At 37.3% G+C, this 20624-nt stretch overlaps 1 protein-coding gene and 1 long non-coding RNA gene across 3 annotated transcripts in view; one reads left to right on the plus strand and one right to left on the minus strand.

The window, feature by feature from the left end:
- Nucleotides 1-20624, plus strand: part of LOC148118722 (uncharacterized) — a 90902-nt gene that overhangs the window by 18321 nt on the left and 51957 nt on the right. The window contains exon 2 of the long non-coding RNA XR_015735859.1: nucleotides 14822-15001. This is a non-coding gene — a long non-coding RNA (uncharacterized LOC148118722). The remainder of the gene's footprint in view (nucleotides 1-14821; nucleotides 15002-20624) is intronic.
- The window catches only part of Scn9a (sodium voltage-gated channel alpha subunit 9), a 142595-nt gene continuing 132414 nt past the window's right edge, over nucleotides 10444-20624 (minus strand). For both annotated transcript variants that reach the window (XM_087900030.1, XM_087900029.1), the window contains exons 25-27: nucleotides 17856-17960; nucleotides 17324-17594; nucleotides 10444-15047 (exon numbers count right to left, since the gene is read on the minus strand). In XM_087900030.1, coding sequence (XP_087756156.1) covers nucleotides 13855-15047; nucleotides 17324-17594; nucleotides 17856-17960 — 1569 coding nt within the window. In that variant the 3' untranslated portion in view covers nucleotides 10444-13854. The remainder of the gene's footprint in view (nucleotides 15048-17323; nucleotides 17595-17855; nucleotides 17961-20624) is intronic.

The raw sequence follows: 20624 nt of genomic DNA on the forward strand, positions 1-20624 counted from the left end.
GGAAGAGAGGGGAGCAGAGAAATATGTATAGCTTAATAAAATCAATAATAAAAAGACAATTAAAAGAGAAAGGGAGGGAGAGAGAGAGAGAGAGAGAGAGAGAGAGAGAGAGAGAGAGAGAGAGAGATTGAGATCTGGATTTAAAGTCTTGGTTTGTCCTTTTCAGAAAGCAATCTCCTGGGTAAGTTATTTCCCCATTTCTGACACATGATTAACAAATTGATTTTGCAGGCTTGTGGTATAAGAGCAGAGATGAATAGGAAATGTCTCACTGCACTGTTGGTTTGACGCAGCTTTGCTGCTTTGGCATGGAAGAGCTAGCTTGGTCAGTGGTGCAGGGTTCTTCTACACTTTATAGTTGGTGACTTCAGGTTAATTGCTTGGAACTGGTGCAAGATCAAAATTCACAAAATGTACATACATTGTGAGCTTTATTGCCTAATCTGACAAGGCCCCAGGTTAGACACCTTTAACTTTAAATTTTTTTAAATAAATATGCAAATTGAAGCTTTACCTTCCAGGAGAGTGGAGTATTAGCCATTTACCACAAAGTTAATGTGTGTCTTTTTTTAAATTGATTTTTGTTGAGCTCTACATTTTTCTCTGCTCCCCTCACTGCCTCTCCCCTCCCCTTCAGTCCTCCCCCAAGGTCCCCATGCTCACAATTCACTCAGGAGATCTTGTCTTTTTCTACTTCCCATGTAGATTAGCTCTATGTAAGCATCTCTTAGTGTCCTCATTGTTGTCTAAGTTCTCTGGAATTGTGGTTTGCGGGCTGGTTTTCTTTGCTTTATGTTTAAAAACCACTTATGAGTGAGTACATGTGATAATTGTCTTTCTGTGTCTGGGTTACCTCACTCAAAATAATGTTTTCTAGCTCCACCCCTTTTCCTGCAAAATTCAAGTTGTTATTTTTTTCTGCTGTGTAGTACTCCATTGTGTAAACGTACCACATTTTCCTTATCCATTTTTCAGTCGAGGGGCATTTAGGTTGTTTCCAGGTTCTGGCTGTGACAAACAGTGCTGCTGTCTTTATTCTTGTGATTGTCTGGTGATAAACTAAGTTTGTAAATTGCTTGATTTTGTTTCACTGAGCAAACAAAAATAACAAAGCCCAGAGAGGTGATATGATAAAACATGTCCAGCAAAGCCCTTCACTGAGATTTCTGTCCAACCATGCAGGCCCCATATTAATCTACAGTTTTTCTCTTAAATTTTTATTTGTGGGCTATGTGCAGAAATCAACTTGTAACCTTCTCGGGGGATTGACTCATAAGTGATTTTCCATTTATGCCAAATTACTTGAACTCATAGCTCTAAAAATTGCATCTCTGCTGTGCAGTTTTATGACAACTTAACACAAACTAAAGACATTTCTCAACTGAGAAAGTGACTTCATAGGGCAAGCCTGTGAAGGGCATTTTCTTCCTTCTCTCCCTTCCTTCCTTCCTTCCTTCCTTCCTTCCTTCCCTCCTTCCTTCTTTCTTTCCTTCCTTCTTTCCTTCCTTTTACATCCTGACCACATTTTGATCTCCCTCCTTTCCTTCCAGTACCCCACCCCCACACACCTCCTGTCCCTGCCTCCCAATCCACTCCTCCTTTTGTTCAAGAAAGGACATGCTTCCTGTGGATATCAACAAAGTTGGGCATTTTCTTAACTGGTGTTTGGTGCGGGAAAGGCTAAGCCCATCGTGGATAGTGCTTTCCCTGGGCTGATGGTCCTGGGTTCTCTCTATAATAAAGTAGGTTGAGTAAGCCATGAGGAACAAACCAGTAAGCAGCACCCCCTCTGTAGCTTCTGTATTGGCTCCTGGCTCCAGATTTCTGCTCTGTTTGAGGTCCTGACACCCTTTGATGATGAACAATGATATAGACGTGTAATTCAAATAAACCCCTTTGTCCCCAACTTACTTTAGATCATAGCATTTCATTACGGCAATAGTAATTAAGTCACCATTTACCCATTTTTGAGTATCTTCTGTCTGTTTCAGCATCTTTGAATGGAGATAGCTTCAACAGATCAACTTTGTACTCATGGCACCACAAATATCATTTATGAGAGAAGACAGAGCCATGCTAATCAAACTGCACCATGATTAGATTACACTAAGTGGGGAGATGAAAATATCTTAGTGATAAAGTAACGGGGACCATTTGACAGACTGGTTAAGAAAGGCCTTCCAAAGGAAATATTTCTGGACTGAAGTATGAAACGATGCTTTTATGGTTACAACATCTTAGGTTGAAATCAAGAGAAAGATACTGTGAGAAGAATGTACTTGCTGGACCCAAGCACGGAGAGACCAGTGTAGGCAGAGCACTACAGAGTCTAAGAAGCTGAGAATGAGGGATGGTAATTAAGTGGGGACCTGACTAGGAACAGCTCTTTAGAGAACTAAGAAGTTGGCCTTCATGCCTAGTGATGTAGGAACTTCTGAAGAACCTTAAGAAGATGTGGAGGTAACTGGGGAAGTGCTTAATCTAAATTGGAATTTTAAAAGATTACTTTCATTTGATGGAGAATATGTAATAGCAAGCCAAGGGGAAAGCCAAAGTATCAGTAAGTAGTGATTATAACACACACTAGTGGCTGAGACTATGGAAAATTGACAGGAATGAAAGACGATGGGCATTTGGGGGATATAACTTACAAGATTTAAAGGCAGTACTTGCTGATGGGCCAAATGTCATGGAAGGAAAAGAGAGGGAGAAATGACAAGCCTTTTTCAATGTAGTAAAAGTGTAAACAAGACATGTAAATGTTCATTAGTTCATTTGTACTGTCCTAATGTAGGCTAAGCAGTTATTGAAAGTCTGTGTATATTTTTTTGCAAGTGGGAGAAAGAGTTGCTTATCCTGTCTCATTTCTTTCAAAGTTTTTTGCTAGAATAAATGATAATGCATTTTTGACATCTTCAAAGTCATAGATTTCTCTGTATTATTAGTAACATATAATTTAATACAACTGGAATATAATTGTTCACTAAATGACCCAATGATTGCCCTAATATAAAACACTTAAAATAATATTTAAATTTACAAATGTAATACTCATTTTTAATGAGTCTCTACAAGTCTTTAATTTTCTATTTCCTTTCTGATTTTAGCCATTTTCAATTTCCCCTGAGAGGCCTTAGAAATTAAAAAAAAAAGAAAAAAAGATTATGTTGAAAGCCCAAGTTTTACGGTAATAGTTTTAGTGTTCTGTCTTTTAGGCAGCATTCCAGGAGATTCGTGGACAGGGAATCATTTAGTGATAATTTAGGGTCTAGCAACTAGATGATCAGATAGCTTGGGGGGACAGTAAAATATCTATGGTTAAAATCTAACAAATACTCTTTTCCACGAGAGACTAAACATTCAAGCGATTATAGATTTCCAGGAACCAAAGGCAAAGGAGAAATAATCCAGATGCTAGGTGACATGCTGCTCTCAGGAGCCTAGAGATGTGCTTGTTCATATTGCTGTTAGCATCTTACAAAGGAGTGATAAACAGGGACCAAAAGCAAGGGGAAGTAATCCAGAGTGCTAGGTGACATGCTGATCTCAGGAGCCTAGAAACGTGCTTGTTTGTACTGCCCTTAGCATCTTACAGAGGCATGATAAAATATGTGGACATGACAGACTATAAATATGTATTTGAAACATGGATATTTCTCAGTTACTGTTGTATTGCTGTGAAGAGACTTCATGATCAATGTAAAGCACAGGTGACCTAGCTGAGTCTTCCAGAACTTTGAAACATCCACCTGTCATCTGACCTTCAAGATGCCCAATGCTGAGCTAGCTGCTAGTCTTATCAGATAGTCCGTGTATGGGACAACTCCTGTCTCTGTTTTAAGACTTTCTTACTTTAGACAGGGTGACAATGGTCACTTTGGACGGCTGTCTATGTCTGATATGCCTCACTGAGCTCCTGAAATGTCTTCACCAGATTTAGGAAGTTGCCACCCACCATTTCCAAAAGTGTTTTTTCTGCCTCTTCTCTTTCTTCTGCTCCTCTTCTCCCTCTTGGGTGCTGATTGGCTTTCTACAGGTGCTTGTGATTCTGCTCAATTTACTTCATGCTTTTTTCTCTCCCATCCATTCCTCAAATTAGAGAATCCTAATTGAACTACTTTTAGTAAAATGTTTTCTCTCTTTGACCAGTTCCTGTCTTCTTTTGAGCCACTCTAAATGAAACTTTTTGTCTTACACATAGAACCCTTCAGTAGTTACTTCATAAATTTTGTTCATAGTTACGGCCTTCCCTCTGTTTTGAAATCTTGTTCTCAGTGTTTCTGACCCAGTTATATTTAGTTTACAGAACATATTTTAAATAAGTTTTGAAAAACATATTTTTTATCTAATTACCAAAATATAGATTTTTAATATATTTTATGTATTGCCTAAGGTATAAAGAATCTGGTATTACCGGGGGAGGGTTACCATAGGCTATTTATTTTTCTTTTGATCTTTGTGAGTATATGAGTACTAGTGGTAGTTAATGGTCCCTGGGAAGGACCTCTTTCTTTCAGTAGTGAAGCCACCAGTGAGTTATTCCACAATTTTTTTTGTTAAAAAATGTAGGTATTTAAAACAATATAGTTCAGGAGCACCAGGAATCTGTTTTTTTTTTTTTTTTAGTTGTCACAGGATTTGTGTTGTTTCTCTTTGCTTCTTCGCTGTTTGTTTGCTCAGAGACTTTCTAGAGCTAAATCTAACAATCTATGGTCCTTGCATTTGGAAATATTGCCTCAGTTCAATCAGAGGTGACAATGAAGGACAGATATTGTTTTGGGATCCTCACAGGCTGGTGCTTGAATTTTGCCTTGTAGATTCCAGGAAGAGTGAAAGTTTTACACAATCTAGTACAGCCTTCTTGTTCCCTACCCTTTCTGAAAAAAAAAAAAAACCCAAAACTTATCTGTACCTATTCTTATCATATCACCCCACAAATACTTTGTTAAATTATTATAAACAAACCCAGGATAAGTCTGTTGACTGAGGTTTTCTGTCCCACCATGTCCCAAATCCATTTAGTCCCACATAAATGCACAGAGGTCTACATTAGTTATACACTGATTGGCCTAGTAGCTCAAATTCCTTATTAATTAATTCTTATAACTTATATCAGCCCATAATTCTTGTCTGTGTTAGCCATGTGGCTTGGTATGTTTTCGACAAGGCAGTCACATCTTACTTGCCTTGTGTCTGGATTCCTTTTCATCTGGGTGATGACTGCGGACTGAAACTTTCCTCTTCCCATAATTCTCATTACCACACCTCTACTTCCTGCTTTGTCACGGGTGCCCTGTCTATACTTCCTGCCTAGCTACTGGCCAATTGACATTTCATTAAAAAATAATACAAGTGACAGGATAAAAGACCATTGTTCCACAGAACTTTCCCTTCTTTTTTAAAAGAAGAACTCTGAATCTAACATCCTTTGTTCAGTTTTTCTCCTGAGCTTTATCCATAGCAACTTTTAACCAACATTCTAAACAAAGAAAAACATCTATCGTCCTTTTTTTGGGAATGTGGGCACAGTTTTCTAGGATACTTTCTGCTGTTTGGGGGCACTGATAATCTTATGGGGACCTAAAGAAAATTTTGAATTATGATCAAGTCATGATTGGCGTATCCTTTGAGGCTTGATCATCTCAGGCAGATGTCTTGAGTCTGTTCTGGTTGTAGAACTCAGATATCTGTGTCATCTGTTCCTATTGGAGATTTCCCAGGTGGTCTTCCTTGATCAAACCTGATTTTTCTTAACCAGGAATTAATCCACAGCTTCTCATTTCTTGTGAAAACAAAACCAAAACCTTTTCTCCAAAGTAACCTACCTCTTGACTTCAATTTTGAAGTCAAGGTATTTTTAAAATACCTATCTTAGATTAATTCAGCAGCATTTATGAACAAATTTCTTTTAGCAGCTGTTACTCCTTCCTTAGCATTCAAACAATTCAAAGAGAATATAATAACATACAGTATCCAGATTCTCTGTGTGTTTTCTATCTTTACATGGCTTTATTTTGTACTCTATATCTTTTATTTTTGTTTTTAAATTTTGACTTTTTGAGACAGGGTTTCTCTTCTTTGTCCTGGAACTCACTCTGTAGACCAGGCTGTTCTTGAACTCACAGAGATCTGCCTGCTTCTGCATTCCAAGTGTTGGGATTGAAGGTGTGTGTCACCACACCCAGTTACTCTCTTTTTTTCTTTTTTCTTTTAAGGATTTTATCCTTCTTTTATTTTTCTTTCCCAAGCCTACATATATTTTTTAAACACAGTGTAACTTGTTTAGAGTTTTTTTTTAAATCTAAAACTATCTTTTCTGTATCTCTTTATGACCACATGAGTCTTTAATTTGCTATGCTATTTGACTAGGATAAAAGCCGTGACTTTGACGACTGTATCCAGCCCATTCCTTAACTTTCTCAGATTCTAGCCTCATGGCAGAGGTACTGGCTGGAGCCAAGTTTATTGCCACAACTTTATGGTGTTTCAAGGTCCCTGCCATCATCAAAAAGCAGGTGGTCAGCTTTTATCAACACCATTTAAGTGTTTCATGTCAGGATCTCTTAAAAGAGTTGCAAGGTTTTGCAGCTAAAGCTGAGTCAGAAAGCCTCTCTTAAAGGAGAGTGCTGGCCTCTAGCAAGCAGAGCCCATCTGAAAAAGCGCTGCTACCAAGAAGCCATGTTCAACTCTATTCTTTCCTATCTAGAATAACTTCCCAAGCTCTCTCAGGCTTTTAAGTGGATTTGGTCAGCCTCACATTGAGCACCATTCTGTTGACAGAGCTTTTCTCTCCCACAAGTTCCCATAAGTCTCTTTGTCTTGACTGATATCTGAGTCAGGGTGAGAAAGGCAGTTTTGAAATGCCTTATTCAGAGAATGTCTAGATAGATCAAGTAGCAATACTTTCGTGTGTGGTGGTTGGGGCTTGGTCTGGGGACTCCTGGCTTGTTCTGTCCTTCCAGAAGATTGTGGGCCTCAGGTATTTTTGTTTGTTTGTGATGTCTATAGATGTCTTTCTTCTTCAGCAGAATCCTTTCTGACACATTAGGATAAGCAAAGTCATTTGAAGAATGGGAAGCCCCATGCTGGAGAAGAATGATATGTGGAGAAAGTTGATGAACTTGCCTTTTCTATATTAGGGTACAAGAAAATATAGCTACAGATATACATTTCTACATGCAATGAAACAAGGTGCCACTTATTCATTAAGGATGCAAAACCTGACTTGATACTCTATAAGTGTAAGGCAATTTTTTTTATTCAGAAGAAACTCTTTTTTAGAAATTATTAAACAAATAGACAAACAAACCAACTATCCCCTCTAATTAAAAAGTAGCCTTCCGTCTGGTTCTTGCACTTAATTATTAGCAAGGGTAGAAAAAGTCATTTGTCACTCATTAATTGGTAAACAAAGCCAAGAATAATTGTTCACAAACGGGTGAGATTTTGTCCTCAGGAAAAGGTTGACATATTCTAGAGACCTTTTCTAGAGCTATCACAGACAAGGCATGTGCAGGACAATCCACCAGGTGGCGCCCTGCAACAAAAAATGAACAAACTAGAAGATTAGCACTGACTATTAAGACTCTTCAGAGCAAGATACATTAATGTAGACTTTTTTGTATTTGATGTTATCTGTCTTTATTTCTTTCTTATACTTAAAACTATCGAGGAGAGCAACACTGTTCAGTCAGGGACAGAAATCAACGAGATATGCATAGCCATGTGGAAGCCTATTACCTCACAACTCAATTTTTAAGGAATGTTGAGTGTTATTAGAACACTTTTCAGAAGAAAGAAATGGAGGAATACTAAGGATTAAAGGACTAAACAGAGATGGAGGTAGGTTATGAGAAGATTTTGCTTCTTTTGGGGGAAGCTCCTGTATTACAGTTGTCTAAGGCCTCTTATATGAATGAGATGAAATTCTCATATAAATACTTCTCATTCTCAAGTGCTGGAAAAAATCACACTTTAAAGGTTTTTGTTGAACACAGGAGTGGGAAAGATACTTAAAAAAATAAAGAGAATAAATCTTGAGATTCACGAACAATCGCAAGATTAAACATAAATAAAAGAATGTTTTCGTTAAAACAGCACCCAGAAATCTAGGTTAAGTTTAAAATAATTATAATTTGATTTTAGAATGTTCTTAATACTAGTGAGATATATTTTCTGTAAATTTGACATTTTATATTTTGCTGAAGTATAAATGAATTATAAGTGTTTAAGATAATTATATTTTGATAAGAGAAATATAATTTTAAAGATATTCTGCTTTGATAAGAATATTATAAAATTTAGGACCTATCAGCCAATGCTTATTTGGAGCATGTAGTATTTTTGCTCAGGTCGTCTAGAGTTTTGATATTCATAGCGATCTCTGATCTTCTAGCTGCCGCTCATGACAAGCATTGCAGAAGTTACTCATGCCTTTTCAGTTTAGCTTCCCCCAGACAGATCAATCACTGCTCTAAGTGCAACCCAAGAGTGACAGAATCGAGCTAAGTGAAGCATGTTTGCTCTCTTGCTTGCATATAACTATCAATTATTCATGTGCTTCTGTTGTGTTCATGAGCTGCTGCTTCAGCAGAGTTCCCTTCTGCTCTGGCTGATTCGAAATCCCCCCCCTCCCAGGAGAGACATTGCTATGACTTCTTCATCTCATTTTGCTTGTGTTATGGATTTGTGCGACTTACAACATTGGAAGATTTGAGCTTTTCTGTTGGAGGAAATTTTTGTCTGTATTTATCAGTCATGTTGGGTGATTTATAATATCATTTAGTGCCTACAGAGTGACCATGGGCAAATATTATTGCCATTACAGAGGTTCCTAGCAATATTTTGAAACTATTTTGCATGCTATTATATTATTTCCAAGGTTGGAATAATAACACAATATAACATCTATTACTTCAAATGTATATTACATGAAAATCATAAAAAATACTGAATGCTCTAGAGTCTACATCCAGTAACTGATGGAAGCAGATGCAGTGACCTACAACCAAGCACTGGGAACTTAGTTGAAGAGAGGAAAGAGGGATCCTACAAGCAAGGAAGTTCAATGTCATGACTGGGAAAACTACAGAGACAGCTGACCAAAGGTAGTGGGAGCTCACAGACTCTGGACTGACAGTTGGAGACTCCTTCATGAATTAAACCTATTGAATGTGGGTGACAGTTGTTACATGGCTTGATTTGTTTCAGGGACCCTTAACTGTGGTACCAGGACATATCCTGGGTGCACTAACTGGCATTTTGGATCCCATTCCCTATGGTGGAATACCTGGCTCAGCCTTGATACAGGAAGGAGGAGCTTGGCCTTGCCTCAACTTGGTGTAGCAGACTTTGTAGATTCTGCAAGGGAGGCCTTACCTTCTCTGAGGAGTGAATGGGGGAGAGTGGGTTGGGGATAGGTGCGAGGGTAGGAGAATGGGAGAGAGGGGGAACTGGGGCTAGTATGTAAATTTAAAAAATTAAATAAAAATTACTGAATGCTCACAGTTAAAATACAGTGATTTGAATTAATTATATAGCTAAATTTTAGAACAAATGTTCACATTTTAGAAATGGTTTAAACTTTTGTAAATGTCCATGTTATCTGACTTTAACATATTGGTTTAATTTACAAATCATAAAAACCCTACATTTGAAATATTTGTATATACAGCACATCACTAAATTTTAATTGTTTACAGTAGAAGACATGAAACTCTTCAGGGAATATATTTATACAGACTCATATGAATCAGAAAATATTGCCATTATTGAGCATGTATGTTGGTCAAGTTGTGGTTCTGCCCAATATACAAGTAGCCAGAACTCCCAAAAATCCTTGGTAGCACATGGAGCGCCTCCCTAGCACCACTACTGAGCTAAGTTCTTGACTCTGCTTTGTCGGAAACAGCTTGAACGACTTCATGGGAATTGTTTTATCCTAACCTTCCAACCATGTGTGAAGTAGGACCCTCTCGTATTTTCAATGTGAAAAGAGGTCCACAGAGGTAATGTATCCAGGATCGTGATTTGTTTGGAATCCATATATGGCTCTGACTCACGCACACACAATATTACATGTCACACGTGCTATGCAGCTTCACAATGTCGGGACAAGAAAAAGAAGAAGAAGAAGAAGCATATATTACTTTTGTGTAGCTAAATGTTTGCCTTTGGTCACTTCCTGTCTCAATTTCTCACTCCCATACAAACTCCCTTGTGGAACTGAATGGAACTGAATGAATTATTTTGGAACTCCACACGTCTCTTCCTCAACTTTTGCATACCGGAGTCATGCAATGAAGCTGTCCGTGTCCCAAAGACAAGGAAAGGAGAGAAAAAGAAACAAAGAAAAAATATACTAACAATTATTAGGGAGGCCATTAATTTACCCCTAAACATAATGAGACACAAAATAAATACACCATTTCATTTTTAGTGACTTTTATTTTAGATTCTATTAACAGTTTTAAGTCTCAATTATAGCTACAATGTAATGTTGACAAACTGAAATGTTTTGAGCATTCGTGGGTTTATGGATTTTGTAAACAACATTCATATATGCATGGCTACTTATTCATGTGTTGGGAGCAGTTCTTGATTGTTTTCATCAGGAAACTAACGACACACTGAAAAATTGATGGCTCTACTCATAACTTCTAAACCCAGGTCAGGTACTGACCATCCTTATTCAGCTGCCCCCTTTTCATTATTTCAATTAACGTTCGATGAATTTGCTAATATGGGCGGTTTTATTTATATAGGCATTTAATTTCCACTCTTATAAAACTATCAAAATTCTACAAAACCATGCTAGATATTTATGACCGTAAGATGTGACAATTTGAATTTTGAAATAGCTCACAAATTTCTTTTACTATTTGCAATGAGTAGAGACAAATTAGTTAAGTGAGATTCTCCTGTTTTTACCCAAATTATGTGGACGGATATGTGTTCAGATATGCTTTCTTTTATGTAATGCTAATCTATATCTCCATTTATATCGTCAGCCTTCTATGTCAATAGGTAAAATAATTTTAGTGGATATATGACTAGTAGCTTCAGTGGGATGACATTTTACAATTAGTACAAACACTAGCCAATATGAAAAAGGGTGTAAGCTTGCTTTAAGCTTTTACTAAATGTTACTCTATTGTCAAATACTACTTTTAGACCAGGCATTGGTGATGCACACCATTAATCTCAGCACTCAGGAGGCGGAAGAAGGCAGATTTCTCTTAGTTCAAGGCCAACCTGGTCTACAGAGGGAGTTCTAGGACAGCTAGGGCTACAGGGAGAAACCCTGTCTAACAAAAATACCATTTTTAATGGATACTATTTCATAAGTAGTGATAAGGAGGATAAACATATCTGTATGTATAAAAATTAAAAATCACATTTAAAATTATAGTTCAGAATGAAATATGTTCAGCATGAAGTAGAAAAAAGAGAAACTTCGTAACTGTTATTTTTTGCAATGCCAAAAAAATTGTGTTGAGGAACCAGTTGCCAATATATTAAATTTACATAAAAATCAACAACAGTAAAAACATTAATAGCAAATCACAGGTAATCTGTACCAAACATCTGCACATACTCTATCCATAAAACTATTCACAATATAGTTATATTTTTAATGGGTGCAAAATAGTGAAAAACTGATTTCAAATGTTCAAAAGCTAAGTTCTTAATTGAATGTATTAAAGCTTGTTACAAATGAAAGGTTTTGTGTGGCTCCCCAATTAAGCCGACCAAATCTATTCTAGCAGCTTAACAGATACACAGGGCTCTATATTGCTGAGCTGAGCACTGTTTGGAATCATCTGTAGAAATTAAAGAGTAGCCCCCCAGACTAGGTTAAATGATTAAACATAGATGCAGAGAACTGTCAGCCTTACACTTAACTTCTTAGGTCCCTTAGACAAATGTGTGTAACGAGACTCTTCTATAGGACACTGTACAACGCACCACAGTGGACAGTATTCTGAGCAAGTCTGTATAATTCTGTCTTTGTTCTTGTTCTTATAGCTTTGCTTCTTCTCTCCCTCCTTACATTCCTCATTCCCTATCTTTGGCTCTTCATGTCTCTAGTAATGTTTAAACTTCTCTTTTTAACTGGGCAAGAAGTAAAGAACATATGTCTTGATTACTTATTATACCAACACTTGTGTTACCTTTGAATTTCAAAAGCAATTTGATGAAGTATGTTTTATGCAGTGACTTCAAAGTTTCCGTCAGAATCTTCTGCTTTTACTCAGCTTTATTTTCTCTGCAAAGATTGGGTGTTGGAAGAATGGCTTCATCTTCTTAGAGTAAAATTAGGAGAGAATGAGTCAGGGCCACTTATCCTTACCAAGTGCTTTAAAAACATAAAGGAGATTTCCAAACCTTTGTAGGGTAGTTATAATCAGCTCAAAATGAATGGGCTTTTAAAATGATAAGCCCAGGCTATTTCACTGCTCAATGTAAAGCATGTTTCATGTCAGAGATTAGAATATTAAGGAGGAAGTGTCAACTATGTTATTTACAGATGAAATAAGAGAGGTCCAGAGGTTTACTTCCACAATTAGGGAAGTCAGTGATGGTAAAGCAAGCTGCTGAGACTCGCCCTCTGAATGCTGTTTCATTCATACCGCACACCTGGTGGGCAGGTATTAAAAGCCTGGTGTTCCTTGTAACTTGGGAAGCTGCCAAACACATTAAGGACTGTTTTTAAGAGATGCAGTACATACTGTGTTCCGGTCATCTGCTCAAACAAGTGCTAGGGTATCAAGTAGCTAATTGCATTTCAGGGTGTATTTCATTAAAAGGAAACATTAAATTTGCTCAGAGATGAAGTATGACAGACCAAACTGTCCTAAGAAGATAAATGTGACAACTGGTGTTCAGAGTTGAGTCATTTGCTGTCTTATTGGGCAAGTCGGATTAAATAAATATAATTAAATGGAACTTTGCAGAATTTTTTTTTCTGTTAACAGTCTTTGTGTTTTATATTATGAAATGTGATATCTATATATATATATTTCCAATAATTTCTCAAGGTTTGTAGTTATTGTACATACAAAGTGAGATGTAAGAAAGATAGGCTAGCTGTTCTCAGTGAACCTGAAGTTCCAGCTAAGCAGCGGAGGCGGGCGAAACAAGTGAGCACAAAATTCTGCAGATATCATCATAAATCAAAGTAAATGCTAATCTATGCAAATGCAAGTGATTTCTTAAATAAGTAGCCTACATATGCGTCAATCCCATGACATTTTATAGATACCTATAAATTGCTTTTGATGCAATATAGGGTAAGTTTGAGCACCTCAAAATATAAACTGAAGTTTATTTATGGATAAAGAGTCTGACTCCCTAATAATAAGATGTTTTGACAAAAACTTTCATTACTACTTCCCATTACTGTTACAAGTAATTTCATTTCAAACCAAAGGCAAAATACTTGCACTGAATTCTCAGTCATAACTAACCCTGTTTGTATTTGTTTCTGTGTGCATGTTTGCGTCTGTACCTGAATTTCTATATTTAGATGGGGTACACACTTAATTAGAAGCTAGAGAAAAGATATGGAGACAAAATGGTCTCCATGGTTTTTGGACTTGTTAAATGATTAAACCACCCTTGATTGTAGTAATGATTATTCCCTACAGAGTCACACTCATAATTCTTATAGAATCATTTACCAATGCAAAAATAGCATGTGCCAATGCTGCCTGCCCGACGCTCATTGGATCAGAACTAGGGGCTGGGCTGCGTTTGAGAAGGTTTGGATAAAAAGAGTTTGGCATAGAGCTCCGTGAAAGAGTCTTATTAACACCAGTGAGTCACCTTCACAGGCTGTAAACAAGTGAGGCTCTATTCCCCGCTTTCTTTCCCATCTTTGCCTTTGTCTTCCTTTTCTGTTTTGTCTGTCTCATATTTCTCTTGATCTGGCTTAGTGACACTGTCATAGGAAGGTGGAGAGATGGCGGAGGCAGTTGCATCTGTCTTTTCTGGACTTGAGTTCTCGATAACATTATCAAAAACTATATCTTCTTTATTGGGAAGGTCATCATCCCTGTCTCCGTCTTTTATGTATATACTTGATATATTCTTGACGTTTTGCCGAAGGCGGTACCTTCTGTAAGCGCGCTGAATGATAGTAGCAGATACATCCTCTTGTTTTCGTTTTAGTGTGGTGGTGATGGGTTCATAGGACACTTTAGAAGGATTTGCGGACATAAACCTTTCTTCCATCTGTGAACGAAGAGAATCCATCTCTCCACTCTCCCCCAAGACCCGCTTTGTAAAAGCAAATAGGATGTCCAGGCAGTGGATGCGGTCTCCGCTCACCATGGGCAGATCCATGGCAATGAGCTGGACTTTGTTTGGCTTTGCGATGAGAAGGGGAGGATCCAGGGCAGCCGCAAAGTCAGAGAGCTTGCAGAACTCTATGAACTGAGTGGCATCGGGGTCAAACTTCTCCCAGACCTCATAGAACATCTCAAAGTCGTCCTCACTCAGGGGTTCAGTACTTTCTTCTGTGGCAACGCTGAAGTTCTCCAGGATGACAGCGATGTACATGTTCACCACGACCAGGAAGGATATGATGATGTAGCTGACAAAGTAGAAAATCCCCACAGATGGGTTCCCACAGTCCCCTTCCACTGAACTTCCTGGATGAATTTTTTTTGGGTCACAGTCGGGAGGTGCACTATTGAGGATGGGGGCCAGCAACCCATCCCAGCCTGCCGAGGTGGTGATTTGAAACAGGCAGATCATGCTGTTGCCAAAGGTCTCAAAGTTGAACATGTCGTTAATGCCAGCTTCCTTTTTAACGTAGGCAAAGTTGGACATCCCAAAGATGGCGTAGATGAACATGACCAGGAAAAGCAGGAGGCCGATGTTGAACAACGCGGGAAGGGACATCATCAGAGCGAAGAGCAGCGTGCGGATGCCCTTGGCGCCTTTGATCAGACGTAGGATTCGGCCGATCCTGGCCAAGCGGATGACTCGGAACAGGGTAGGGGACACAAAGTACTTCTCTATCATGTCAGCAAGGAACATTCCTATGTGGGAGAAGAAAAATAAATAGAAAATTTAGATACTTATGTGGGAGAATATCATGAATCTAAATAGCTTCGTCCTCTATCTTACAAATTGCAAATAACTGCTTGTGACATTTTTCCACTTTAACTAAATTCATGGACACATTCCTCTCTATTTTTGTCTATAAAATGTTTCTTTATTCTCTTTAGACTAAAGTTGTGTCATAAATAGAAAGGATTATGCACCCTCATGCTCAAAAATCTATTTCCAGGACTCAGGATGGAGATAAGTGCTAGAGCCAGCCATAAATTGATTCTAAGAAAGGAAAAAAAGGGGGGAATAATTAAATAAAAATTTAAAAATTATACAAATTTTCTAGCTTATTTTTTTTTTAATCGAGTCTGACCATGTAAGCCTTGCCCTTGGCTGGACTGAATACGGCTGTGTAGACCAGGCTAGCCTGGAGCTCAAAGAGATCTGCCTGCCTTTGCCTCTCCAGTGCTGTGATCAACCGGGGCCCTACTCCAGCTGCCCCACATTTTAAATACCATCCTCTGATTTTTATCGCCATCAGCTGAGTCAATTACCAATTATAAAAGTCTAGTGTTTAGTTTCCCTAAGTCTTTTGACATTTAATTTTAAACACTGCTATGGCTATTATTTCTGCTGTGTTTTCTGTCTGTAACCACCCATCAGATGAAAAGTTTCACTGATAGTTTAAGGGGAATTATAAATTAATTTCATAAAACTAGTCACCGAGGCTAGAGTGGTCGCTCAGAGGTTTTGGGCTCTGGAAGAGGATCTGAGCTTGGTTCTCAGCTCCTATATCTGGTGACTCACAACTGCCTGTAACTTCAGCTCTAGGGGGTCTGACACCCTCTTCTGTCTTAGGTGGGTGCCCACACCCTTGTGATATACACTCACACAGATATACACCCATACAAGGAAAGATAAATAAAATTCCTCAGAGGCCATAATTTCAGTTGGCAGCCTTGGTAACAAAGCATAAGGTAAGCCGTCAATTATTTCAACCTTTTTTCCTTTACTTTTTTTTTCACAGAAGTCTTATATAATATACAGTAAATTTATTACTAAATCCTTAATCTTATTATTGTAATTTTAAATTAAAAATTTGTTCAGCATATTTTCTAGTTTTCACCATCATTTCAGAAAAATTGCCATTGTTGGTAAGTGCAATTTGCAATTTGATTTTTCTGAGCTCTGATTGATTTTTAAAAAGTTTTGAGTTAAAAAAAAAGTTGTGGAATTGTCCGGCTAGGTGGCCTAGGATGGTCTGCGGCTCCATATCCTATTGGTAAAGCCTCCTCAATGACTGGATTACAGATGGGGGTATGTGGCTACAGCCAACTCGTTCACTTTAGAAGTGCTATGATGAGGATCTGATGAGGATAAAGATTAATTACTCTTGGGTTTTAACACATACACCTCTTTGTTTTCTTACTTAAATCCTCTGACTAGTATTGCTGTGTGGTAGAAGGACGTTCTTTTATTATCCTGACTGAAAGGGAAAGCTTCCACCAGTATTTTTCATGTTATCACTATGACATTTAAATTTGCTTTGGTTTATCTCATCTAGTGACAATGTCATTTAAACACCAATTTTATGTCATTTGACTCTTCATTGTGGTTCTGGATTATACGAACATTTGCTTTTATGACCCTGTTTGATCAGCTATGAGTTTAATTCTAGAATTTCTTCTATTAAGAAATTTCAATGCTAAAAATTAAATGTAACTTTGAAATAGTAGACGTGTGAGGATAGAAAACAGGAGGGAGACAGTGGTGAAAGGAGAGGACATAGAAAATCTGTGTTGCACAGACCCAAGGTGCTAGTTGAACAATTACTGAATTTTATAGACTGGCCAAGTTTTAAATGTTAAAAAATAAAAATGGCAGTTTTTGATATTTTAAGTTCAGGATGAATATAACAGCCCATACTGGTATCCCTGGTATCCCTGAACCTGCTAAAACTAAAATTAATAGTGCCTTCTTCATTAGCTTTCAAGACACATCTATGAACAGATATCTACTTGCAGGCTTCTAAAGGCAGACGTGGGGACTAATCTCAGCAAGAATTCTTCCTGACAGACACAACGGCTGGTTTTGGGGGCTTGAGTTTGAATTCTGATGTGGAAATTGCTTTCTTTCTAGATTTCCCCCATTCTTTCATGCTAATAATTCACTTGAAAGTAAAACAGATCTCAAGCATGCAGACACTGCTTTGGGCAGTGTGGACTTTATCCACAACTAAAATTTGATTAATAAATGGCCTTACCTACAATGGAGAGGATCACCACCACAAAATCAAAAATGTTCCATCCCACAGTGAAGTAGTAATGTCGGAGGGAGATGAGCTTCAGCACACACTCCCCAGTGAACAGGATAATGAAGACCACGTTGATCCAGTACAAAACATCAGTCATGTAATCACTTTGCCCTTCTTTTTCTACCATCATGGTTACCATGTTGAGGCAAATGAGGACCATGATGGTGATATCAAAGGCTTGATTTGTCACTAAGTCAAATATACATCCTTGGAATTTGTTCTGCAAAACAAACCGAAAATGATAGTGAATGCAGAATAAAGCTCTCAAGTACTATCTGCATTTTAAAATATACAAAGGATCTATAAGGAGTAAAGGGAGGGAAAAACATAATCAAAAATTAAATAAATTTTATAAAAAGAGTAAAATATATTACAGTTAGGAAATGAACACAAATTAATATTGCATATGTATGCATACATGCGTGCACGTGTGTGCATGCACACACACACACACACACACACACAGCCATTATATATTTACCCCTGGCCTAGGAATTGGCTTTTGTGGTTTCTTGGATCCTAGCTTCTTCATTGCATTATAATATTTCTTCTGTTCTTCTGTCATAAAGATATCTTGACCTCCAAGGTAAAGAAACAAAAGAGAAACCCACTTAAAACCAGAATCAATGTACAGTTCTTTCTTCTGATTAATAAAAGAGTTATATATTTAAATATAGAAATGAAATTTATTTTCAAATGCCTATGTTCTGTACATAAGATGCCTAAAATGAATACCTATGTATAAACATGGTCATAATGTAATTCACATTTATAGAGTACACACATGACCTCGATTATTTTTTTGACAAACTTACCTGTGATATTTTGGCTTATTTACTGAAGTATCATTTCCTCTGCTAGTTTTATTACTAGAAAATATTACTGCTAAATATTAGTGGATCAGGAATACTTAAAATGCCTTTCATGCTTTTGCTGATGATTTGGATTCTTATCAGGAGTAGAGTTCTACAACAGCAGCTAGCATAATATAATTTTCTATTAGTTTCTATTTATTTTCCCACATCACCATTTCATTAATTGAGAAAAGAAGTAACAGACAGTGCTAGAAATGTATGTGCAGTTCTTTAGCTATGTCAGCATCAATGTGTGTGTACACTTCACATTTTATAGCAAATAACCATGTTATGTGTACAACATGTCTGTAAAACATAGATGATTGCCTTTTGGTGTTGACTTTGTCTCATACCCACAATATCTCATTATGCATGTTAATATTAAATTAATATTAGAAATCCAAGAAAATATGACATCTGAAACATTTGGGACCCCACAATTTTAAGTGGAGGATGTTTTAGTGTAGCTGCTCTTCACTGTCCTCACAAGGATATAGTTATTAAAAACGGTTGTCATTACTCAGAATTCATACACAGGTGTCTACATCCATGCTCAGCATCTGTGTCTTCTGAGTTTTCCATTCTAAAACTTCAATGTACTCATGTCTTACCTACTAACCTTCAGTTGAATGTTCATGGTTATCTTTAGAAATTGAAATGTCACAGGAAAGTTTTAATAAGGAAGAGTATACTAACTGAGATGATGGATAGTTGAGAGAACTAACAAAATGGGAGTGTGCATTTCAAAAGGGTGGTCAGAGTCATAAACTGAAACTAAGATATTTGCATTAAAAATATTTAAGTGGCTATATTGAATCCTGGATAACATGTGGGCTTTGAACCAAACGGACCCCTTTTTGTGCTTGCAATAGTGAATTCTGTGCACTACAGACATGCCAATGTGTGCACATATCTATCTATAGATGCCTAGCTGAAACCTGAAATACTTTTCTCTAGGAATCCTACTCCTATTTTTCCAAGAGTGCCTTTTCCTGTAGATGGTACCAAAACCGTAGTAACTCAGTTAATTTTCAATAAACCTAAGGTATAGATTCTATTCTCCTGCAGTACCCAACAGCTGTAGTCATTCTTTGAAAAACCTTCTTAATTGATTATGTTCTTTATTAACTATTGTCATGGTGGGCTATTTTGAATGTTCTAAGAGCTGCTCAGGTGACAGATTCAACAGGGTCGGAACTCACCTGAGTTTTCAGTCACAGATGACTTTTATGAAAGTCCAGTTTCATAATCTGTGGCTGAAGTAACTCTGCATCTTAGTTTATGATGAAGCTATTCTCTAGGGTCAGACTGTACAAATGTCATATATCCTTTCTAATAAGTTAGCTAGAGTTAATTTCTCTAGATTTTACACATGAACCATCTTACAAAGTATCAAACATAACAGAATTCCCATAACGTGTGTCCTGTGTGCCTGTTTCACCTTGCTTGAAATACCCAATGACATAACAGCTCCTACTGAACAACATTTAATTAATAAGGATTTTCAAATTTGCTTTCCCAAAACTACAAACATCATGAATAATTCTATTTCTACCATGAACTCTAAATTCCATATTAACTGGGTGAGTTGCTGGTCATCTGAATTGCTGCCTCTTTTATTAGAGATAGGCATATGCTCACCCCTTTCTGTTCTACTTTATGAAGACTGTCTATTCTTTGACCTCCTGCTTGCTGCAGGTCCTCTTACCTACCTTCAGAAGGTATATCAAATACCACCCACAACTGAATTCACTTTTCTGACTACCCCTGTGAATTTTTGTGTATTTTTCTCCTTGCATTTTTCACTCTTTCAGATCTGCAGGTTCTGAAGCTACAGTGGAGTGGATGGAATAAAAGTTGAGTAAATATTCAGTAGATCGGAGATCTATTCCTGGTTCTATTTAGTCTATATTACTTATTAGCAGTCTGCTTTAGGGTCAGTTGCTCATCCTGTTGTGACTTTCCTCTTTTCTACTTTTCTTGCTGTTTTTTTTTCTTATTTGTATTTATAATGGAACTAAATCCAGGGTCTTGTGCATCTTAGGTAATTGTTTTACTTAATTTAAATCCCCAATTCCACATCCTCTTTCCAAGGACATTATAGTAACAATAAATAAATAAGTAAACAATAAATATAACGATTGACCTTGTGAGTTGAATTCTATCGCCTTAAATATGTAGAAGCACCCTAATTCCTAACAACATAGAAAATGACCTTGAATAAAGATAGTACTGTTGCCTAGCATTGTTTAATTAAGAAGATGTCTAAGTGGAACAGAGTGTTAATAATGTGGTGTGATGGGTACTTATTAAAGGAGCAGACAGTATAAAAGGAGAGAAAGATAGGATGATAGATAGATACTAGATTTACACTGCCAAAAGACAAAGGCAGGCTT

This window comes from Myodes glareolus, chromosome 21, assembly GCF_982192425.1.
Source record: "Myodes glareolus chromosome 21, mMyoGla1.1, whole genome shotgun sequence".
Classification (NCBI taxonomy): Eukaryota; Metazoa; Chordata; class Mammalia; order Rodentia; family Cricetidae; genus Myodes; species Myodes glareolus.